At 40.5% G+C, this 24,776-nt stretch overlaps 1 protein-coding gene across 7 annotated transcripts in view; it reads left to right on the top strand.

The window, feature by feature from the left end:
- AFF2 (ALF transcription elongation factor 2) overlaps nucleotides 1-24,776 on the top strand; it is a 363,897-nt gene that overhangs the window by 207,997 nt on the left and 131,124 nt on the right. For 6 of the 7 annotated variants that reach the window (XM_068697361.1, XM_068697362.1, XM_068697359.1 and 3 more), the window contains exons 4-5: nucleotides 2,036-2,080; nucleotides 23,356-23,448. In XM_068697361.1, coding sequence (XP_068553462.1) covers nucleotides 2,036-2,080; nucleotides 23,356-23,448 — 138 coding nt within the window. The remainder of the gene's footprint in view (nucleotides 1-2,035; nucleotides 2,081-23,355; nucleotides 23,449-24,776) is intronic. The other variant, XM_068697358.1, reaches the window with a different exon arrangement.

Here is a 24,776-nt window from a genome sequence, read left to right as displayed (position 1 = left end):
TATCAGGAGTGTATTAGAGACATATGTACTTCTGTTATCCCACTACACATTGCAGTAATACCCATGTTTGCTAATCTGAGGGATATTTTATTTAACTGTATTTCTCTCTGAAAGGGAAGTTATATATGAGGTATGGAAAACACAGATTAGCAAAGAACTTAGAGACATTGAGAGGAAAAAAAGTGATTTAAGGAAAATTTAATTGAGTGTATCAAGGGAGGGACAATGAAGTGCTGGAATACCAAGAAATGCAGTATGAAGGAGGAATCCATGCCTATGGCAGTTAATGCTGACCGTCCACTGGAAGCTTTCAGCCTAGGGTTGTTGGGTAGAATTTGAGTAGAGTAAAAACTGGGACAAAAGATAAGTCTCTTTCTTTCTTTGGATGAGTGTTTTTAAATGGCATTATGGAAAATGATAATCTGTACTTGCTGACAATCACTGATATTCCTCCAGGGTGGTCATGTTCACTTCAGTACATCTTTTTCTAGATATTGATGAACTGTTGGAAATTCAGAAAACAGTGGAGAAATAAGCCCAGGGAATGGAAAATCTTATTGGGAAAGAAGCTAAAAGTTGAACATAAAATATTCAGAAAAAGCAGACTATAATTCTACATATCTATGCATGGTGTAAGTGAAAAGGGAAGTAAGTAGTTGGAAGGGCTCTACAGACAGGCTGAGGTGACTCTGAAAGCAGAGCTTTAACTAGTTATCACAAAAAGGGGCCAAATAGATTAAAACACTACTCCACATTTTATTAAATGAAGGAATAGGAGATCCATTTCCCTACAGATTTTGAGTTAGACTAGACATAGTACTAGAAAATATGGGGAAAGTGTGCTACAGTAGTAGGGAATGAACGTGGTGACCTAATAGATCTTCTTGGTCTTTGACTTTTGTAGCTGTAGGAATTCATTCTTGAAGAGTAATGCTAGTTGAAATCTAGGAGGAAAGACATGGTCATGTTTTGGTCAAGCTCTGTAGCAGATTAGGATGACAGGGATTAATTTAAGTCATGAGTGTCCATCACCAAGCTACTCACCAAGGGGTGGAAAAGCCTTACTCAATATTTATACTTGTTTTTTGGTACTTCCCCCCCAGGTATTGTCTCTTCCTCCCCTGCTCCACGGCCATGATAGCAATCCATTGTAAATAGCTGCACATACTGCAAAATGGTTGCACATACAGGTCATGTCTGTCAGTTGTTTACATAATTGTTCACAGTATTTAGAGCTTTTGTGCTGTTTAATAACCTTGCAGTGAGGGATTGTGGCAAATGCTATAGCTACCATTTAAATGAGTATATTAAATTGGAAGAAGTTAAGGGCAGCATTGTGTGTGTGCATGAGTCTGGTTGTGCACATCAGCATAACGCGTCTTTCTAAGGGGAGAAGGGATATCTGTCAAGCCTCTTGAGCTGGATTCCTGTGTGCTGTTCAGCCTTTACATGATACTTAACCTGGAACAGGCCAATGAAGTGAGGGACAACAAAATCAGCAGCTGCCCTTATAGTCCAACCAGTATTTTACTACAGTATGTGTTCAAGTTTTAAGAGCCGTCTTGGCTGTTAGCGTATTAAACTGTAGGATAAGATAGTTGATGATAACAGCTTTCTCCTAAGTGTTACCACCTCTGTCCTTCACCGCAGCCTGCTGCACGTTAAACCAAGCCTCGTGTTTTCTCTGAAGGTTGCTGATAGGAGTAACAGTGGGATCTTCTTCAATTACTGAAGTTTCAGGCATTTCTTGTGCCAGTTCTCAACTGTGAGGAAATCAGAGTACTTTATTGCTTCAAAAGTGTCATTCCTAGCACAAAGCACTGCAAAAGAAAAAAAACAAAAAACACCCAAGTGTCAAAATGAGTCCTGCTGATGATTTTTGTTGATCTGAACGGGAAAATTTGGTAGGCAGCAAGCATGGATACAGCAGTCTTCAAACAGAGGAAGTTTCTTGTTAGCTCTTCACCTGTATAGTTAGCCACTGAACTTTGCATCCAGTGCCTGACTAAACATTTCTTTTTTTCTTTAAACCTAGGTTACCCTTCCCAATGACTCCAGCTGTGTGGAAGAAATATTGCGGGTGAGTAATGCTCTTTGCTTTTGTGTCTTTTTAATAATTGTAGTGCTCTTATTTCATCTTTCACGGAGAAGCGTTATATGGCTGTCTTTAACAGTGTAGTTAAATAATAACACTTTAGTGGGTTGGTATGAAAAAGACATGGTCTTGTAGGCTCAGACTGCTCCATACTGCTTAAGGTCAGTTCTAATATTCCTTCTCCCAGTACATCTGCAACTTGTCTTGGTCAACATTTACACCCCTTTCTGTGCTTTTTTTTAAGCTCTCAGTCTGTCTTCTATCCAGAATGCATTTCTCTCCCGCCCTGAGGTGGAGTTGCCTTAATTCTCCTATACTGGCCTACAATTGTCCTTCCTCCCCCCCCCACCCCCCGCAGTGTCCCAGCACTCATGGGTTTGTTAAGACCTTCTTTGCTGGGAGCTCTGGTTAGTGCTTGAATATAGGAAATGAAAACAGGCACTGCAAACTGAGCAGGTTTTTTGCAGTTAATTGCAAGAACATATAACAAGGAGTGTGGACAATGAGTTGTATATGTGTAAATCTGCCTTACCGTAAGAGTAAGATGGGCTTTTCCCCAAACACCCAAAATATGGGGTCCCCTGATATAGGTCCCCTGATACCAGTGAGATTTTGTCTGTGTGTAGGTTTGCAACCCACCAGTTCCTATCTGGGTTTTAGGGTTTTATCCTCATGGTATGAGTTTCCCATTTGTTAGAACTGCCTTCCTGGGATTACCGGCCCACCTGATGGTTTCAGTGTAAAGGGGATAAAATTTCATCAGGAATTTGTGGTGGCCATATACTTTTCAATAAGAGCAATTGGTGCAAACTCACCCAGACGTTAAGAGAAGTGCAGCAGTTGTGTCAAACACGCTAACAAAGACATGGACATATTCTTGCTCATAACATGAAGTAGGCTTTGCAGTGTTCATTGCAATCCTCAGTACAATTGTTTATGTGGAAACTTGCTCCTGTTTTGTATACACGCATTATCTCAGGATGGTGTTGATGTCCTTACGAGTTGTCAGTGTTTCTGCAGAAGTCAAAGCAGCAGGCGAGCATGCACATGCAGACCTGTAGTAACAGAGGAATATGTGTCTGTGTGCACACCCAGCAGCAACGAATGTGAGGAAATAAATAAAGTTTAGTTTCAGCGTTCAAAGTGAGCAGCAGTTTATTACTTACAGAACACTAAGGGAGCAAAAGGAAAAAAAAAATGTTGAAAGGCAGTGTGAAATACGTGGTACATTTAAAGTATCTTCTTCTGTTTATATAATTCAATTAGGCTCATTACTATAGTTGTAATGAATGACTTGTTAGCTGGGGAAAGCAGTTGTTTTCAGTAGGCAGCATCAAAAGGAAATGTGATGTAGCAAATTTCAGGAATCAATCATCCAGGTGACAGTTTTAATGTGGGAACAGTGCATATAAATCACAGGAAGCAGAAATGTCTTTTTTCTAATCAAGAGGAGGTGATCCTGTTTCCTACCCCACGACTATAATTTGAGTCAACAAACAGGGACAGAATTTCCCAGGCTTCCCTCTGAAACCTGCCGGGATTGGCACAAGGCTTTGTATCATCTTCAGCAGGTTTGGATCAACTGCAGAGTCCCTGCTGCCACAGACAGCACCTCCCGCCATCAGTAGACTGTTAAACTCGGGGGTATTTGGGGAGGACAGAGCAGGGATTTGGCAGGTCTCCACAAATCCGGGAGCTGCAGAGGGCAAGTAGTGGGCACCTGTAAGAGGGATACAGCATGGCAGATCCTTCTTGACTACCGGGTGCGGGTGCTGCCCAACCTTGCCACCCAGACTTGGTTCAAACCTGTTGGCCACAGCTGCGGGCATAGCCAGAAGCCTTCTCGAGGAGCATATGAAGCCGTCCATGGCAGAGAGCAGCGATGGGCTCGGCACACTGTGGGTACTCAGCCACGGCTTGCCTGGGGCACATGCTGCCTTGCCCCATGCACTTCTGGGCTTTGAGTGCCACGATGCGGTGAGGGCGGCCTAGTGTGGCATTGGCATGGCATCAGGCAGCTCTGGGCGCTGACAGGCTGTCTGCAGGCTCCTTGTAACCAGCCTGCAAGCAGGCTGCCAGCGAGACCCTGGGTGTGCGAAAGCTGCTGATCACAGAGCTGCTTCTGTGACTGCCCGTCAAAGGCTGAGCAAGGCCCAGCTCTGACCGGCTGCCTTCGATGGCAGCGTTTCAGGCTTTCAGCTTTGTGTGGTGCTGAAACACACGTGCTATAGAAGTACCTGAGTTTTGTTGATGGCTTTGTTCTTGTCAAATGTATACTGCAGAATAAGCTAGTAGGAAATGTGCTTTGGCTGCACTCAGAGCATCATAATATTGTACTCAATAGGCCACAGCAAAAAAAAAAAAAAAAAAAAAAAAAAGAGAGAGAGAAGGTGATGCTCAGCAGTGGTCAAAATCCAGTCTGTGGGCTTCCTGTGGAAGGCCTGTGTCAGGAGACTCAGGCTGAAAGGACAACCCCTGGTTGCAGCAGCAATTTTTCCTTTGAGAACCTGGATTAAGTTTCCAGCCCTGACAGATATTTTCTGGCTTACTCTGGCCATTTACTTAGGCTCTGAAAAGCCTTTGGGAATGTGGGCCTTAGCTCTCTGGTGGCATCTTCCCCAGGTTTAAAAAAATTAAATAAAATAAAATAATAAAATAAAATAATAAAATAAAATAATAAAATAAAATAAAATAAAATAAAATAAAATAAAATAAAATAAAATAAAATAAAATAAAATAAAATAAAATAAAAATGTATTATAATTTCTGTCCCTGTCAGAGATGCCGCAGAGATAAACACAAGAAGGATTACAAGGCAGTGATGTCCCAAAGGTAAATGGGTAGGGGTGTAACAGTGTGCATTCCGGGCCAACTGTTTGAGTTTAAGTAAATGCCTCAACATCGCTTGCACAATAGCACTCACGACCATGCAACAGAAAAGAGAGTTCAGCCCCAAACATCTGGCTGCGTTACGCATTCACGTACGCAGCATTTAATCCAAAGTGACACCATTGTACTCGGTGTCACTCCTGCAGCTGCTTAGCAAGCAGCTGGCAAGGACTGGCAATTTCTGCTCCCGACCATGTCTGCTGCTGAGCTGCCTACCCCAAGAGCCTGCTTCTACACTGCCCTGGCATTGCATGCCCTGAAGTTTGGGTTTCTTTTCTTTTTTTTTTTTCAGTCAGGAAATTAAGTGGCTTAATTCAATTTTACCCCTCAGAAAGGCATAGTAACTCTTGCAGGTTTTTTTTCTAGACTTTACAAGAGGGACCTAAGCTAAGCTCTGACCTCTGATTTTACAGAGCTTTTTTTTCAAGCTGAACTTGATTAATCGCTTCTGTAATTGTAGAGGTTTGCAATTCCTAATCTCTGTCTTTTTTATTTCTCTTAAAAAAAAAAAAAAGAAGCCAAACCAACCAACCAAAAAAGAAAAAAAAAAAAAAAGTGTTTAATTGGGTTTATGGTAAAAACTTTCCAGCTGAGCGAGGGGGAAAGGTCTTGAGTCCACTCAGACCCCTGAGTCTTAAGAGACAAAATTTCACAGTCCTTCAGATTTCCTGAAACACTTAGCCACTTATGTCATCTTGTGTAACTGCTTTAAGGACTGTTCATGATATTACAACCAAAGGTTAATGGCAGTCCAGTCTCCTGTTGATTTTGCTTTTCTAACAAGGATGTCTGAGAATGTTGTTAAAAATTAAAACAAAATGCAATAAGATAAATTAAAATCTTGGTTGTACAGCTAAGGCCAAGCTATAAGCATTGGACAGGAGCTCTGCATCCAACACAGGTTGCTAACACCAAATTAAAAGATGAAGCTGAATGATGGCCAGTATACTTCTTTTTTTTGTTCCAAATGTGGCTTATTTTTGAAACCAACATAATGGCTTTGAACATGTGGCTAACATGGAAGATAGGCAATCAACAGTGGGTGCGTGCGTAACTCGTCTTTTATTAATATAGATTTAAATTAAGTTGTCACTTGTTATGTGCAGCTACTGAAAGATGAATTCATTGAAATGTTGTGATACCAAGTGCAGATGGGGAGGAAGAACTGACATTTTAAACCAATATTCTAGAGCTGTTACTTGTGCTGGTTATATCTGTGCTCTGTATCAGTGTGCCTTGCTGTCGGCGCGCATTACTTGAAGGTGTGCTGATGCGGACGTAGGGGTGTGCGTAGTATACGGCTGTGTGACACTGGGTGCAAATTAGCAGGACCCTTTTTCTGCCTACAGAGAGCACGGAAGGGACCTCCCTTAGCATTGCTTTGCCTCTGGGTGAAGAGGGGATAAGCGTACACCACTGCAAAGAAAAGAAAGGAAATCTTTTGAATAAAATTTCTTGAGGGCTTGTAGTGTGAATTGAAAATTTGGGTTAGGTGTTTGGGCAGTTGTTTAGATGTAAGCCTGCAGAAGTGAGGCTGTGGTCTGTGTACATGAAGCTATCGTGTCTGTGTTGCTAACCATCTGGGCAGGCACTTCTGTCTGAAAATCTGTCCCTGCTTAGAGGAACAAAAGAATTCTTGTAGGTACATATTCGCTGTAGTAAGGCATCAAGTGACTTGGTGGACTTCTGATGGTATGTGGACAGCTGTGATATTAATTAAAAGCTTTCTAGTCTGGAAGTAAAACAAATCCTAGATATAATTTAGATTGTAATTAGAATAAAAAAGACTGAAGTCAAATGAGCAAAGTCTATAATTTGTATGGTCCTCTATTCTTCTGATGACTAGCTCCTGTCTAATGACATTGGAGAATATGTAAATTGATCAGCAGGTGAGAATGCCCTTGACTGGGTAAATTATGTGTAGTATTACCTTCCTCATGCCAATTGAAAGCACTAATGGATTTAATATGTATCATCCATAGCTGAGGTGAGCTGTTCACAGGGCAAAATTAGACTGTAACAGATATAGCCCATTATTTGCCCCTCAGTAATTGTTTTCTCTTCTAAAATGCAAACCGACATTGAAGAACGTTGCTAAACATAATTATAATAATTGTAATTTGAAAAATACAGGTATGCTGTCCGGTGTGGTTACAAATGCACTTAGTAGCTGACAAGCAGTTTAAATATTTTCAAGTGGAATCTGGGGGCTTGCTGGGGAGGACATGATGTGAATTTAAAATGATTATCCAGACGTCATTGGACAAGTGAATAACGAGCTGACTGGCCTAGTAAATCATGTGAACCTGTCAAATGTGGGAACACGTTGGGGAGGAGATGATGTCAAGTAACAGTAACTTAGCAACCTGGCATTTAGCTGTCCAGAGAATGAGTAAGAGTAGCCACTTTTAAATAGCTGAGTAAATAAATGAATCCCTATATGTCTTAGGTGTGCTATAAAAATAGCCCGGCACCGTATGTTTTGTGTCAAGCTGCTTCTTTCTCCAGGATAAGGTGATTTATTATTTCTGTTGAAATGAAAAAATGGATTGAAAAGTTAACCCACGTGTAAATGTGTATCTGTGGCCTTTGTCCCTTGTCTGGCATGCAGCCTTTGGAAGCGTGCAAGGAACAGGTAATAGCCTGCTTTGAAAAAGGCAATGGGTTACAAGTGTAGCTTTTATTTCTTTTTTCTTTAGACATTGCTTATGCACAGAAAGATTTGGATGGATAAAAACTATTAATTTCTTAGCAATTGCCAAGCCAGTGCTTTTTCAGCTTTTTACCAGCATTTTCTGAATGGATGCAGAAACAGTTTCTGCTCTTACACCGAAATAAATCAAGGGGTAATTCCACTGACCTCTGATCTCATTTGAGTTCATTAAATTCTTCTTCCTCCCACACTGGTATGAATTGGCAGCAACTCCATCTATGTTGCTGATGTTGTTATAAAATAAAAAGGAGTTATCCCGCATTACTTTGTGCATACACGAGAGCAGCAACCAGTCCTTTGCTCTGATGACCCTCTCGATGCATTTCTACTCCAGAAAAATGGAAATGCTGAGTAGTTCTTTGGAGCAGCTCTTTCCTGGATCGGTCAATGAGCAGCTGAGTTCTCATCTCAGTGCTACCATAAGTGTTCATCAACAATTCCAGGAAGGTCAAAAGAAGCTTTTTCCCAGCATTTTTTTGCATTGTCTAGCCGTATACACACAGGCACACTGAGATCAATACTTGAAGTCATTTGAAGACAGCCTGGTATAGTCTTAAAGAGCAAAAGGTTCTTTGGGAGCTGGAAGCCTTTAGGTCCTCCCAGCCTAGAGCAGACCCTCAGCATGGAGGTTCATCTTGGCCACCGCAACTTGAACCCAAACACAGCAGCACAGGATTATTCAAACTTTTGGCCGTCCACTGTCACAGTGACAGCATGATGATGTCACCCATGAGAAAGGCATCTCAGAAGCATTATCCCCAGGCTGTCTGTATTAACTTGAGGTACATGATGTAGAAACATCAGAGCTAACTTTAAGCTAGCTGAGTAGGAGGTTGGCATGAGTCAGTGCTCAAGTACTTAGCTCCTTCGGTAGGTTTTGTGAGCCACAGCTGCACTGCTGGCATGGCACAGGCAGGGTGTGCGAGGAGTTCACTTGTGATGTAGATGCATATTAGAAACCCACTTTGTACTGCCAGATAAATGCAAAGCAGACTTCATGCTGTTGGGGATGGGGTGGAAAGAAAAGGTTGACTGATCTGACAAATGCATGTGGGTGTGCAGTGTTTCTGTATTCGAAAGGTGGTATTTTGCACCTGCATGGTATAGGGTAAGTGCCTCTTCAAGATGTAAGGCAGCAAAAGATTAGACCTTTGTCAGAACAGACAAGCAAGATCTGATTCCAGCCTGCAGGAAAAAGGGTTTATTTTCATAGCAGTGTTAAAGAAATTATTTAGTGAAGAACTTCAAAATGTAAAATCTGATCATTATGTGGGTCTATTGCAGCATGTCCGCACTGTAACAAAAAAAAAAAATGCATATATTACAAAAGGTATTCAGGAAAGGAGAGGGAGACTGCAGTGCACCTATGCCGAACTCAGTATTCCATTTTCTTGTCTCCTTAAACATAATGTTTTATCATATTTTTTGTAGTGCCAAATTGAAATATCACTGATTTTGGTAGTATTACATAGTTCTGCTATCACTGCCAGATTTACCATTGCTATTAAAATTACTCTAAAGTGAACTGACACTGCGGACATTTGGACATGTGTTGTTGCTCCTGCAGAGAATGAAAGGACTGTCATCTCCTTCTACTAAATGCAAACCCGTTAATTCTCTCCTGCTGTCCAAGGTCTCCAGCATCTCTTGCACCGAACCCAAGCCCTTCTAGTTTCTCTTCATTGACAATCACCTCAAAAATAATCCAATATGTATGGCAGCATGTTACACGCTCGACAAGTTCACTCTGATTCAGTGCTCTGTTATGATGAAAATATAAAAAATAACATTCAAAAACTCAGTTCAGAACAAGAGCATGATTCAAGCACAGTCACTGTCTTGGAGGCAAAGATGATAGTAAGTTTCACAGCTTCTGCAGAAGATCAGGTGGCACTTAGAATCTGTGGCACTTAAAAGTTTTGGTAACTTCATGTGCTACCTTTTCAAATACTTCCAACTTTTGTAATTCCAGAAATAACTAGGAGTGAAAAAGACAAAAAAAAAAAAAAAAAAAAGTGGGAAAAACATTTGATGGGACCTTGTAGTTTGGTAAGTATCATAGAACTACAGAGCCATAAGATTTCTACTTCAGATTTGTGGACCCATGGGACCTGACTTCCTGTCCCTTTTCATCATTGTAAATAAAGAGTAACTCCTTTATCTTTGAGTTAAAGGGCGAGAGAAAACAGACCCGAGGAATCTGGATTTCCGATGAAGTTTGACCTTTTGTATGCTCCCATGAAGAAAAAAAAAGGACCAAACTGGTGAACTCAGTGGAAAATATTAAGCACTTCTGCACTGTTTTAGTGTTTGGCTCTATCTGTACTGGGTATCCTCCCTCAAGGACCTTGTGGTCTGCATTAATTTATGTTATTTAAAAACATGATAAGGAACTTCAGGGCCTTCTGTGTGCCTGTCCTGGAGTACTGCTGCAGATTCTGAAATGAACAGGAACAACAAATACTGGCACGGCATCCAGTGAGGTCAAGCAGAAAAGCCACCTGAAGCTCGTATGCTCCACTTACAGATCTTATTGCCAAAGTATTAGGCACAAAAATCAAGTCCTATTTTGAAATATAGGTAGTAGAATATTCCTCTGGTCTCAGATTAATCATTTCTGTTATTTCATCTTGTCCTGTCAAAATGAAACATGGTTAAATATGGGCACTGAGTGTTTAAACTGCTAGCAATGTTACCTTTCATTTAAGTAGATTAATAATGTGTACTCTACATAACAAATTGCTCTAGGCACAGAATGAAGACATTGAAAACATATTAAAATCGAGTTAGGCTTTCTGGAATGAGTGCATGCTTTAGAAACAATTTTGGTGTGAAATGACAAAGCCTGTAGTGTCTTCTTTGAGCCCTTTATCTCATTTGCCTAGGGGCAAGTATTGCAGATCTAAGGGCTGGGTGGGAGGCCTCCCGTAAGTCAGCACTGCTGAAGAAGCTGGTGGCGCTCGTGGAGGCTAAATTATGCATTTGTGGTTAGCCGACAGAAACAGAGGTGTAGGATAAGGCTAGACAGGAAGGTGAAGGAAACAGGACAGGAAAGAAAATGCATGGAGTAGTTCTGAAGTTAAAGTTTTGAATCTCATTGTTGATCTTATATTAAATGGATGGGAAGTGTTCTGTTATAGCAGATATCCAGGATTTTTGTTGCCATTGCCTTTACCTACTGCAGTCTAAATTTAACCCAAGTCACTCCTGATCTCTTCTTCTTAGTCAAGACTACAGACACCGTTTGAGACACAGGCCAAAATGTATTTTTTATCTCTGGAGAGACCCCCCTGGGTGAGCAGGTGGACTTCTCCTTTGGACGAGTGCTATGGTTACACACTGTTGGCTTTGCCAGCTTCCATGGGGTTTGCAAAACCAACATGGGAAGGCCATCCTTCAGACATCTTAACTTCAAGTTGTTCCATGACCAGTATGGAAAACAACTCTGGACGTCACCTTTTTAATACAGGAGTAACTTATTTCTTTGCTATTTGCTATTAATCTGTAGGTTTTAAGACATTTCTGCAGCATAGTCAGCTTTCTGAAGACGTCTTCCTTCATACTCGTGGAGATTGTTTCAGCTGGCAAAGTCTGCAGAGCACACCACTTCACCCCTGCCAGTGAAAGACTGATATGGTCCATCTTTCCATCTCTTTGAACATCCTCTCGATAAATGTTTGACTATATACACTCCGATAAAACATTATACCTTTAACCTTTCTGTATAACATTGAGATGCTCCTTCAATGAAATGGGGAAGCAGGACCTCACCCATGCTGTCATTGCACAGGGAAGTTAAATTAGTTCCTAGCAAGATGCACAGAGGTCTTCAGTTGGAATTATTGGTGTTTTAACTGTGCAAAAGCCAGGCTCAATCAGATATTTAAAATTATACTGTTACTGAGGCTTATCCATTTCTATAGAGAATTTCTAACATTTCTTTAAGGAAAGTGTGTCATTGAATTTAATGTTCTGAGAAACCTCATGAACTTCCAATCTATTTGAGCTATATATTTCAAATTGTACTTATAATTGTGTTTTTTATTGAATATGTAAGTTCCTTAATACAGTACATGGCTTTTAATAAGCATTTGAGAAGAATGCACACTGTGGATGGGAGGCACTTTTGAGCATTTTCAAATTGTCACATTAAAATTGTCACATTTGTTTAATTAGCCTGTAGATCCTGCCACATTGATTTATGTCAGCTGGGTAACAATTTCTTTGGATAGCTAGAGAATCTGACCAGAATGCTATATGTACATATATATATATATATATATATATATTTTTTTTTTTTCTCTCAAGGAATTTCTCACATTTCTTTTTGATTTAAAAGCAGTCATCCAGGCACCCAGCCTTGCAAAAAGTCATCTGAAGAAAATGTCAGCCTGTAGTATTAGGAAGGAAGATGGTTTTATTATTTCAAAGCATCTAGGTGTTTGTTGACCATTGTTCAGAGGCAAGAGATAAAAACTGACTACAAACATGAATGTGAAGTTCAGAGTTAGGTGCCCAGGTTTGGGTTTGTTCAACATTCTGCATGCCCTGTTTATTCTGCTGGCTGTAAGTGTTACTCTTTTGCTTACCGGGGCTCCTGGAGCGAGGTCACTAGAAACCCTGTTTTCAACAATTTACAGCTCTTCTTTAAAGATTTCCTCTACTGGAGCCAATCTGGAAAGTTGGGGTACTGCCTCTTGTGAGGAATGCTTTGAGATCTTCCGCTGGAATTTATTATACAAGCACTGAGTGTTAAAGGCCCCTTTAGGCTTTGTAGTCCATGAATTTCTTTTCCATGAGTACATCCTGTTAAAGAATATGTTTGCATCCCACACCCCAAGGTACAGTAACCTTTAACAGTATTCTCCTGAGCTTCAGAAAAAAAGACTCGGTGTTTGGTTTGTAGCAAAACAGTCCCAGTAGTGATTTTTTTTTAAAATTTAGCCAATTAATCCCTTCCCACTTATTCCTGTATTTTATCGTTTCTAACCTCTTGAGTCCCTAATCTATTCAATAAGAGGCCTGAGCTGCCAGTTTATCTGAAAAAGGAGTGTTTTACCAATGAAATGAAAACTGGTGCTTGGATTTTTTATTTTATTTTTTGAAGAGCAGCCTCTTGTTGTTCCTGAGTTCAGGAAAAAACAACACAGCTTCAGCACTGAGCCATTCACTGGAGGCTTCTTTCCATGAAAATATTTATCACTCTTCTTTTTTCCTTGGCAATTGAGTTATTGTTGCTTTTAAAAGAAGTTGTCATAATCTCCTCATTACCATTTTTCTTAATGTGATAAGTGTAAACTACAAGAAAGCTATCATGTTTGAAAGGATACAGGAACCCTTAGGAATGTTATACTAACTGCTTGTTCTCTTTGAAAAGGCTTAGACTGGGAATTTCACTAAATGTATCATTCTGTCTCCTTTTGAGCAGCATTGTCATTTTATAGTGTCTTTCACTTAATACACAAGTTAATCTTCAAAAAGAAAGCCACGTTACTGCATCTAGCCTTTGCATCCCGTCAGCAAAGTGAGATCAACAACTCCGTTTGGTAATTGCTCAAACATGATAATAAATGGCATGTTGTACTGGAAAAAAAAATAAAAAAAAAATAGTTTTCTTTGGCAGGTTTATTCCAGTTTGACTTTGTATGATAACTGGTAATTGTCACTGTTTGACACCAGCTGGAGTTGCAAATAGCACTAACTGCTCAGAGCTGACTAGCAGCCATGGGTCTACTGGGTGGTCTTTTCTTGGGGTTGCTCCAAGTTTATTCCAGATTGCTCATATGACCCCTGATAAACTATTACTAATGAACAGTTTGCTATTCCTTTTTGGCCAGCTAGAAGCAACAAAGACAATGCATGTCATTGTCTAGTAATGTAGATACACAATTTTCAAATGCTGGAGCACCAAACTTACTGCCTTTTAGTGCTTTTCTGGCCTTTTAACTAGCTTTCCGGGGGCAGGAGGAGCGGGACATAATGTTTGGAGGCAGGAAGTTTATGGACTCTGCTGGTTATCTGCCCAGTTATTAGGAGTTAGTCTGTGTCAGTGTAGTTTGTTATCGGATGGTTTTTAAAAATATAGGCATGGAAAGCAATCCTGAAGGAGGTTTGGTCCCACACAGGGGACCCACAGAGACCAAGCATCACCCCCGGCTGTCATATGTCGTAGTGGCGGTTCTGAGTGTTTACCATTTCCAACCTCAGCCACATTAGCTTTGTAAGAAAGAATGAGCTGGGAAATGAGCAATCAAATGCATGCATGTGACAGTGGGAATCTGTCTACCAGAAATACTCTGGAGCCTCCATACCTTAAGGCAGATTAAAAAAAAGCTCAGCTAGTTTTGGCTTCAGTTTTCTTCTTGAAGCTGGCTTATTTGGGTAAGGCTGACACGCCAAAAAAAAGTGTATGTTGTATCAAAACATCTTCTATAACATACGTACATTTTTGCTACACCTGTTGGCTTAGCAGGAGCGGATCAAAGGGTAGTGTTGGCATGATTTACAGGACACACAGATGTAGGAACAGACCTGCTTCAAGGCACAAGTGAGGAGAAGGAAATCAAGACTAAACTGTATGTTCTTTTCCAAAGACTAAAATTTCTGCAATAAGTGCCAGGCAGTATGGTGGGGTTTCAGGTGATCGCTTAGGTCTTTCTGTAAGAGAAAAGAATTAAAGGGTTGAGTGTGATAGGCAGCAAGGACTCTCCCTCTCTGTTACAGGTGAGAGCCTATGGTTTATTCTTGGCAAACATGCTAAGCTTTTGGCCTTATAAAAAAATGCAGTGCCAAACTAGACAATATGATGATCAGGCTTCAGTGTGAACTTTTCTGGCCATCCAGGGCTTGCTGAATGCCGATCAAGGTATCCACCCACGACTGTCCAGCCAATATTCACTGTGAAGTTTCACCACTGTCCTGGACATTGCATAAGACAAAAATAATGAGATAATCATTGTCCCCAGCACATTTGCAGTCTCTGATGTAGGCACTGGGAAGGTAATCGTGCTATAGGGGAGAGGGCGTTCTTCATATTCTATGGGAGAACCAAGTCTTCAGTGGGGACATACGGAGGGCTGGCAGCGAGAGCAAGCATCACACAGGCTAAGAAAATATGATAGTGAAAAAGGAGAGCTTCTGTAAGGGCAGGTTTGAACTTTTCTGGGTAATCACTGCATCTTCACTTCAGCCTCAGACCGCTGTTCTTTAATGGCATTCCAGTTGAGGTGTTAGTGAATCAAGTCAGAGGAAAACAACGCTAAAAAGAAACACTTCTCTGGCACAGCCCCTCAGGAAAACCCATGCTGCAATACTGCTTGTGTGGCAGAATAAAAGAGATCTGGCAGAGTCTGGATTTTGAAGGAAAAAAAAAAAAAAGCAGCTTTTGTAAACGATTTCAATGAGTATTGTACAGCAGTGTGTGATAGCTTCATTTCTTTGTATTTGATGAGTAGCGACTTGGAGTCCAATTTTAATGAAAGCGAATCATGGCTTATGCAAAAGAATTTGGCTTTAAGCTCAAAAGAGTTGCCTATCCTGGTTTCTTCATTTCCCCATATATGCTATTTCAGATAATTGATGCTCCTGTTTTAAGACTAAAGCTGGTGTCTTCTGGCACAAGTTGATGCTTTCAAATTCCGGAGGATTTTTAGACTGAATTTCATCATATTGTCAGGATGTGGGTTATAAACTGGCTACATGGGACTAAAACATAGTGCTCAACATAAAAGTTTTCTGTGCTAAATCTACAAAACAAGATGTTTTGTAGTTTAACCATTTAATTTTTCCTGATGCTGAATTAGGAGATGTTATTTTTTCACTAGGTTGGTGTAAGTGGCTCCAGAAATTAAATGCTTTTTGTAATAAATTACATGGATAAAGCATTGTCATGTGACTACATAATTCACTGCTGCTGTTCGTATGAAAAAAACATGAATTGATTATATCTGGCAACGTAAAGGAGATGGTGTAATGTGTTGTATAAATGTGCACAGTGGAGCGCCTCAGGGTAGGTGCAGTCTTGTTTTGTAACTGTAAATTATAGTTCTGTTCTCCTCTTGGTGTGAACCCTAAGTTTCAGAGAAGAAAACAGGCAATTCAAGACATGCTTTTTTGCTTGTGAAGCTCAGGATGGATGGAACAAATTACCAGATTCCCTTAAACAAGTGCCAGCAGTGAATAGTTTCAAAACACAGTTGGTTATTTACTTGGAGAAATGTTGCCAATGTTTTTTAAATTGCAAAGATGAAATTATATGTTGGTATTAGTAACTTTTAAAAGAATTAGCTTTTTATTACTTATTGTGCCTTTGTTTATATTATACAGTTGTACTGCCAGGATGTTATGTTGTATTTAACAGTTCAGTGCATACTTCCTATCTCTTGGGGCCCTCATGAAAATTAGATGTGCCATCCCTGGAGATGGCTACAAGTAAGTATCATTTTGAATAAATAAAATCAATGGGATATGGCTATGCGTCTCAGTGGGGATGAGAAGCTGTTGAGAACAGGAGGTATTGCATGGCACTACTGTCCACAATGAGACTTGATACTATGGAAAGGGCAATGGAGTCATGAGTGTAGTCACCAAGAACGGCAGAAGAAAGATGCCTGACTCTTCAGCTCTAACAGACAAAAGGTACAGCTCTGAACACCCCTCCACCAGCATTCCCGATGAGCTGGACCACAGTGCTCTGGCAGTTCCATGATGCTGACCCACCAATAGGTCTGTCCAGAAGAACAGTTACATGGAAATATGTGTGTGAAAATACATATATATATGTGCATAGCCCAGCATCTCACATGTGCTTGGCAAAACTTCAAAGCTTTGACAATTCTCTCTTTGCATGCTGCTGTTACAGCCTATCCTTAACAAATCTTAACAAAACCCCGAACTGTTGTGTTGCAGTCCCCCATAATGGTGTTTTTATAGTAGGACCCTTAGGAAGTTGTGCTGCATGTTCCTGAAAACATTAAGAATGAACAAGAAGGTGCTTGAGGAAAAAAAAAAAATTGAATTGAAGGGCTGTCCTGTGCAGTGTGAGCCAAATTCAGGGTAGTTTTTGACCATATAATCTTCCTGAGGTGGGTTCTGAAGAAAATTATCCTGATCCCCTTGGAGGGAAGTATCCGACCTGTTCCAGAGAGGAGCCTGGGAATGGAGTAGTGTATGCACAGTGTGAACTGCTGGGGACTCAGGACGCAGCAGAGAGACAAATGGTTTGACAATGTTGACACACTATCATATAGGCTCTGTTTAGTTTTAGGCATGTGTAAGACTTGCTAAAATGGAAAGCCAGTGGTGTGTTCATGTGGGGTAGCTTCATTGCTCTCCCCCTAAAACAGGCTCTTGAACCACAGTACCTTCTCCGTGTAACAGAGCGTTGTTTTACTTCTCCTACACAAGATTGGTTAGAGCAGTAAGTACATCAATCATGATTTGCTATATTTTATTGTCTTCTAAATGCTCTAAGCAAAGAATATGAGTGTTATTAGTTATAAAAGCTACAGTATGAGGAAAACATATTGAAAAATGTGAAGTGTACAGGAGACAGAGAGTATGGGAAAGCTCAACAGAAAAAGAAAATGTCCATGCTGCTATCATGTTCTTTGTGTAACCAGTTCCCAAATGTTAGCAAATTAGGAAAGGAAAACATATGCTGTAATGTTTATAGTCAACCCCTATTAGCTTCCAAAGCACTTTTTATATTCATTTTCATTGAATATTATTTTTGTCTGTCCTTCCCGTCCTTGTTAATGTGGAAAGGAATAGCTCTTTACCAGGGAAGGCTATGGAATGCATCCCATTCCCCAGCCGAGCACAGGGAATTATTTGTTGTCATGGAGAAAATCCACAAGGTGAACACCGTGTTTTCAGATTACGGTCAGGGAAATGGCTGCTTTTTGCAGAATAAACTCTAGCTTTTTAATAAGAAACTCGTGCGTCTGTGCACTGTATTTTCAAATGGCTTTCTAGTACTTTTTGGTACAGCAGCAAGATAAATTCTAGTATGACAGAGGCATCGTTGCAGATGCTGCCACATTGTTCCTCCAAAAATATGTGCTGGGCACTTACCACTGGTAATAAATTTACTAAAATATTTGCATGAGTAAAATGGTTTCTGCCATAATACTCACCCCAAGAAAGCTGACTTTCTCTTGGAGGTCACTAGGCTATCACTGAAAGCTTCTATTTATTTATTTATTTATTTAATCTATTTACTTATTTGTTTTCCCTACAGGGAAAAATATTTGGAATCTCTTTGATGCAGAGAAGTTTTCAAAGTACTGAAACATGATAATCAAATACATATCTGTGAACTTATCTGTCCTCTCTCTACCAGTAATGTCCTAATGTCCTAAATACCTTCCTCAGGAAGCCTTTGGCCCAGTATAAAGCAGGACAGGTGACTGGTCAGGATATTCCCAAATGCTTGTGTAAATTTTCCACTCCTTCATAAAGAATATGTATGAAAAACAACCCTTAGTTTTATTGCCTTTGTGATCTTTTAGGCTTTAGTGTCAGTTGCTTATACATATATAAATATATATATATATATTTCTTTCTTTCCGTAGCCTTTCCCCAAAGATGAAACAGGTTGACATAGTTTTTAATCCAGTATGCATCACACACACAAAATGTGGCTGCCCCTCATGTATTACTGGCTTCCCAGCAGAGAGAGTTTGATCAGGTTTGTATAAATGCAGGAAGGAGAAAGATACTGTGAAACAAGACACACTTTTTATTAAGATCACATTGATAAATAGTTAATAAAACATTAATAAATCATTAATAGAGGCCCTAATAAATGGTAACTCACTTGGTTATCTTTATTCCATCAAGGCAGTAGGTTGCTTAGCACCAGCTGTAACATTAAGTTTGTAATAGCCTTGGAACATCTACTCATCATATATTAATTTTTTTTCTGAACACAACTTTAACATGCTGTGTAACCAAAAATGGGAGAAAGTTTAAAGGAGCAGATTTAGCTAAGAGCTAAAACAACCAGCTAAGGCAGTTGACAGAGAGAATACCAGAGATAAGGTCTTTCTAGCAGCAGCAGCCACCGAGTGCATTTATTGCTAGCTATGCATGCCAGGCTGCTCCTGCTCCTCCTCCCTGCTCCTCCGGCTGCCCACCAATGAAATGGGCAGAGTGTTGGTGCCGAAACTGCCTTTGTGTGTGCTAATGCTGGAGAAGAGAGAGCAGCCGGGACTGTTGCTTTCTTCTCCTTTTTGTGAACCTGCCATCCACAAGAGGCAGTAAGGGTAGCCAAGAGAGATCAAACTAAGGAATGGGCAAGAGGGCTGGGGAGGGTCTTAGAAATCCCATCATCTGCTACCCATCCCTGTGCCAGTGCAGGAATCAGTTCTGCCTGAGCCATTCCCAAGTGATGTGTGCTAATCTGTTCTTAAATGTGCCCCTCCAAAGACGGAGTCTGTGTGCCTGAGCAATCTGTTACAGTGCTACAAAGTCCTCACCATTAGAAAGCTTTTTCTTGTGTCTAACTGGAATCCTTCTGGCCACAGTTTAAGTTCATATCCGCCGTAAAACTAGAGAACAGATTATTCTCTTCTTTTGCAACAGTCCTCTCAGTAATTGAAGACTGTTCTCAAGTCTCCCCTCGATTCTCCCAAGGGAAGTGGCATGGGTCTTATATCTTGGGAGACTTCAAATTAGATCAGGCTAAGCAGTTTAAAGTGCACTGTAGGAAGGGAAGCTGCCTCAGAGCAGACACAGAGTATATGGTCTAGCTGCTCTTTTCCATAATGACCTCTTAGAGCCCGGCTCAATGCTTTTATCTGTATTTAAAAACATGGCACTTTCATTTGAACAAGGAGGAAATGATGGAAAAATAAAATGCAGAGAAAGGAAATAAATCTGGAAGGTGGCTATTAATTTTAGGCACTGGTTTTGTAAAGCTATTTGCCATCTTCATATCCCCTGTGCTCAGTTCTCTCGCTGTGGCCCATTCCTTAGGAACACGCAGGTTTAAATCCTTCCCCAGTCCTCTCCTTTCTTTTAAATCCTGATTTGGCCCTGTACCTCTGCTGCCCTTAAGAAGTTTGCTGTTAGTAGTTGTATTTTTGGTGATTCATTAGGCCTCTTCTGCATGTGTACTTCTTAGTTACTTACCTGAGGGCTTTTATAGCTGAAGAAAGCAGACTGAGCTGAAGAGACGAGCGTGCCGAGCTCTAATAAATAAAACACATGGATTCAATTAAAACAATGTTTAAATAATTTTCAGAAAGAAGGATGCTTGATGTTACTACATCAGAGGACCACAGTGACTTTCAAGCCAACAAACTGTGCAGGTTTACTTTCTCGTTTAATCTCCAGGTCTGTAAAAAAATGCATGCTTCCACAGCAGTCATCTGCCCACTCCAACAGTTAACATGATTTTGGAATTATTTTAAGTCCAAACCATGTGAAAATAAATCCTAACTTGATTTTGTGGAATTACTTTGTTTCCATTAAATTCCTCTTTAAAGCATTTCATATGCTCAGTTGTGTTATTGTTACTTCCAGGAATTTCTAAATACTTCCAAATTTGGATTGATTAAACTTTTTTTTTTTTTTTTTTTTAAAAAAAAAAAAAAAAGAAAAGAAAAGAAAAACTTTTCCTGGAAAAAAAAAATAAAATATATATATATATATATATATGGTTTCTTGCCTATTTTCCCAGGTGTTTACAAACCCAGATGTGTATATATACATGTAAACAATGCATACATAACACACACACTTCAAATAAGTGGTTCTTTACCATCATAACATATTAGAAGGTAGATGTATCAGCTTTCACAAGTTAAACAGAACAGGACTTTGCAAGTACTTAAAGATGAGGGACCTCCAGAAGAAATCAGGGCATTGCAAAGGACGCTGAAGTCATTAATTAAACAAATGACATGCTGATTAAACAAATGGCCTGGTTTCTTCTAGGATCCCGATTCTGCAAAATAATGTGTGTGTGCTTAAGGAACAAAGCAGGAGAGAGTTAAGCAGCCGGTCACATCTCTGCAGGATGTGGGCCTGAGGTTCTGACCCTAGACTGAAGGCAGCGCAGAGCCATTGCTGTGTGTCACTCTGGAGCTCGGGGGTGTCCTGTGCGGCTCTGTGGGGCTGCTGGGGTGTTTTAAAGGACGGTTCTCATAAGAGTAAACTCGAAACTTTATCTGTGATCATTCAAGATTCTTTGGTCATCTCTCTGTAGGTAGACGTAGGTATGTCTCTGTATATAACTAATACCTCCTCAGCACTTCCACACATATAAAGGTTCTTTATATGCTGACCTTTAAATCTGGTGCTGTTTTGCATGTGATCCTATGTGAAATTTTCTATCCAGTAATTGAAGGGAAATGCTTTTGTCACAGCTAGCTCGTACCTTTGCGATACACTTTGATGCTCATAAGGTCACTTGGTAAACATACGGATTAGACAGTCCTAATCTCACCAAAGCTGTCTTTTGCTTTTGACTTTAGTGGAGTCAGGATCTCTTAACTTATAATTGAATTTCCTCAAATAATAGCAGGCTCATTTTTAACTTGTCTCGTGGCTTTATGTTTGGGTGTCCCCTAACAGGGAGACAGGTAGATTTGCTTACAGTTCAACCCATTGGTACTCAGCAGATACCAGATGCATTTTGACAATAGATGTTCCAAAATGTTTGCTGGCATCACCTTCCCATGAACCCTAGGCTCTCTGTCCAGCCCTCTATGCCTGGGTAAGAAGAGACTGAGGTCAAGCCAATAATTGCAATTCTAGAATATGCTTCATTTCTGCCTTCAGTCCGGCTGCCTGCCTGTCCCTCTTGTAATTACATGATATGGTCTCTGTGTCATCATTTTGCTATGAGATTTGCCACAAAGCAGTCTCTATGGCATAGATTTGGCAGAGGCATACAGGATTTGGGTTACATTATCTCACAGAAAAGTTGACCAGATGCTTCAATCTTTTTCTGCCTTCCTCTGTGCAGAGGTCAAGCAATCGGTGCAGTACAATTATTCACTTCTCATCACCCCTCTGAGCTGCTGCAGCCTCACCCAGTGGGAGGGACGAGCTGTTCACAAGCTGCCCCTTTCTGGTTGCAACCGTTTGAGCTTTGGGCAACAAAAACAGGCCCCAGCAGGGCTAGCAACCCACCAGGCCCAGCAGCCTGGCCTCCTGCCTCCAGGGAGGGTTCCTCCCCAACAGGGTCATCCCGGGCCCTGCTGTTTCAGTAGCAGCATCACTAAGGGTACAAATCTGATGGGCTTTGATAAAATAGCAGTGCCTTAGAGGAGTGTGGGAGAAGGTTACGTATCAACCTGTTCGATTGAGGACTGCGGTGCATAGTTTTTCCTTTTCTTTTCCACATGACAGTGAATTCGCGAGGGACAACCAGATTGTTGCTGGCTGTATCTTCAGTGAAATACACACTAGCATCACATCCTGTTGCTGCACAGGCCATGTCTTTAGCCCAGATGCAACAACCATTTTACCCTTTTGACAACACCTTTTTTTTTTCTTTCTTTCCTTCTTTTTATTTTTTTTTTGTTGTTGTTTTGTTTTGTTTTTCAGTTGAATTGATTGTATTATGTTACACTTTTACTTGTGGAGTATTCACAGTGGTTGTCAGAAACTCTGTACTCAGAAATTTTGTTGTGACCTGTCCTAGGCTTGACCAGTGTGAAATAGCAGCTAGGAAGTTTGGTTTACTTCAGTAAGGATCATGGCTATTGCATGAAGAATTTTCTCGATCAGATCCTCTTTTATAGTTTGTCTCCCTTGTCTTAAAAAAGAATCAGCTCCGAGCTTTATAGACAAAAAAAACAACCAAGACAAATATAACATCACCAGAGACAAGTATTATTGCCTGTCTGAATATTTATTAAATAAATAATAATTAAAAAAAAAAAAAAGATAAGAGAGAATGGAGTGGCATCCACAATAAAACACACTCATTACAAGGGCATTTACAAGCTTTGCCTAAAACAACGTAGTTGCATTTTCTGCATTTAACTGATTTTCCCCCATTCTGAACATAAGTCCTGTTCTGCTCGCACTGAGCTCAGTGGGGTGACAGTTTTGGGCCTCGATGTAAAAAGCCTGGTGTGCAGTTTCTCTTCTGTTTGCATTTCATAGCCACAGGCACCCACGTGCTTTCTCTGAAGACAGCTGGAACATGTGTGTACAAACGATAAATCAACAGATTGATCAGAAAAAGGGCATGTTGGTTAGGTGGTCTGGTAATCAGGTTTTCACCCGAGATTCGGATTTCCTAGTAAAGGATGGGCTTTCTGTGCAACTCCATGCAAGTCACCCAATTCCCTTTCCAGATCCCTTTCCTGTTTGGGCTTTGCAGGTAAAACCCTCTTCTCTGCCTATGATGACTTCATCCATACAGCTTGAGAGCCTAACTAGGAAAGTGGAATCAGGTGCAGCCTGATGAAGACACAAGTGGCCAAAACTCTTATGACTAAAACCTGTCATCACCCTTTTTACCAGAAGTGCTGCCTGTTGGGTAGTTCAGATGTTCACCTACCATAGGAGGATGAGTGGTGATGCTTCCTACGCAATTACATCCCCTGGGCTCTGGAGCATACGTGATCATTTTTTCCTCTCTTTCTTCTTTACTTACATGAATTTGTTTTCAAAAGCATGTTTTTTTCTTCCCTAGGAGATGACCCATTCCTGGCCTCCTCCTCTTACCGCTATTCACACTCCTGGCAAGGCTGAGCAGACCAAGTTTTCTATCCCAAGCAAGGTACAAGTAAGTTATTACCAGTGACCTGATTAACATTCTGTTCTGTTGAGTGTTCTTCAGTGGAAAGTTTATTTTTTTTAACTGGTTCCATTTTAAAGAATTTCTAAGACTATTTTTAGTTGGAAATTCCCTATCAGACTGTTGTTACTAGTAAGGCTGCTTATTTAAAGCTGCAGAAGTTACAGTGGAGGCAAAGTGAACTTTATATCTCTTGTTATGAAAGTCATTCTACATCCACTGCAATATTTTTTGTTTGGTTTTAATCATTATTTGTGTAACACGATAGCTGATAGGGCATTCTATGTCTTTGTGATTGATTGCATGATGACGTTTAGGCTGCATGATCAAATTGTGGTGACTTGAAATGCTTCTGCCTGTGAACAGTGCTAGGGCATCTGTCTCCATGCGCATTCCAACAGCACACAGCTACGTAATGCAGTGCCTGGTGTTGCCCTTCTGAGAGCGTGCACTCAGCAGTTGCCACATCAGAAGCACCTGGCTGGAGAGTACCTGCAGTTCACCTGTCATGCAGTGAATTGTTAAGCTGTATGATTTCAACATGCCTTTAGCCCGAATTCTGGTGTTGCCTTCTAGCTGTGATTCTGCTAATACAGTTAGAGATCAAGCCTGCACCCAAAGCAAGCATTGCTAGAGGTATCTTTTGCTGGGACCTGAAAACCAGTGAGCTGGTGATTTCTGGGGAAGGGTGGACTTCCCTAGGGTAGGACTTGTACACCAGTCTGACATGAAGCCACGTACATTCTAAAGGCAGGACCTTGGAAAATAGCTTTTAAAGCTGTACTGGTACTGCTTGATATTATGGTTCAACCAATCTCACCCTTCTTTAGAAGTTGGAATGTGATTTTCCTCTTACTGATTTTATCTGTTTGGCAGATACTCCCGTCTGAAATGCAGCCGCCATACTTAATTGGAAATAATATGAAATTAGCAGTATCTGTGGCTCCTTAAAAATAACAAAGCCGGTGCCCAGAATGTCTTATTTTAATGGAATGTGATTGTTACTCTTCCAGCACTGCCAATGTCAGTGCAGTTGACTGCTACAGCAATAAGTATCATAAATCATAATCATACCAGAGTATAATCCTCTCCATAAATTTGGTTAAATTCTGTTGAACCCACTTAGGTGAAAGTAGATTCCTATCTGTTTGAATACATATACAAGTATGTGAGAATAAAGTTTTTGCCCACTGGAAATTGTTTTTTATTTTATGCAATCTCTTAAATTAGTGCTCCGTTTTTGATGGGCCCCACAGTCCTGCAGATTTCTGCTATCTCCACTGAGAGCAGTACTAGAATAGGTTCAGAGAAGATAA

This window comes from Anas acuta, chromosome 13, assembly GCF_963932015.1.
Source record: "Anas acuta chromosome 13, bAnaAcu1.1, whole genome shotgun sequence".
In the NCBI taxonomy this organism is placed as follows: Eukaryota; Metazoa; Chordata; class Aves; order Anseriformes; family Anatidae; genus Anas; species Anas acuta.
This window is presented reverse-complemented; position numbering and strand designations above follow the sequence as displayed.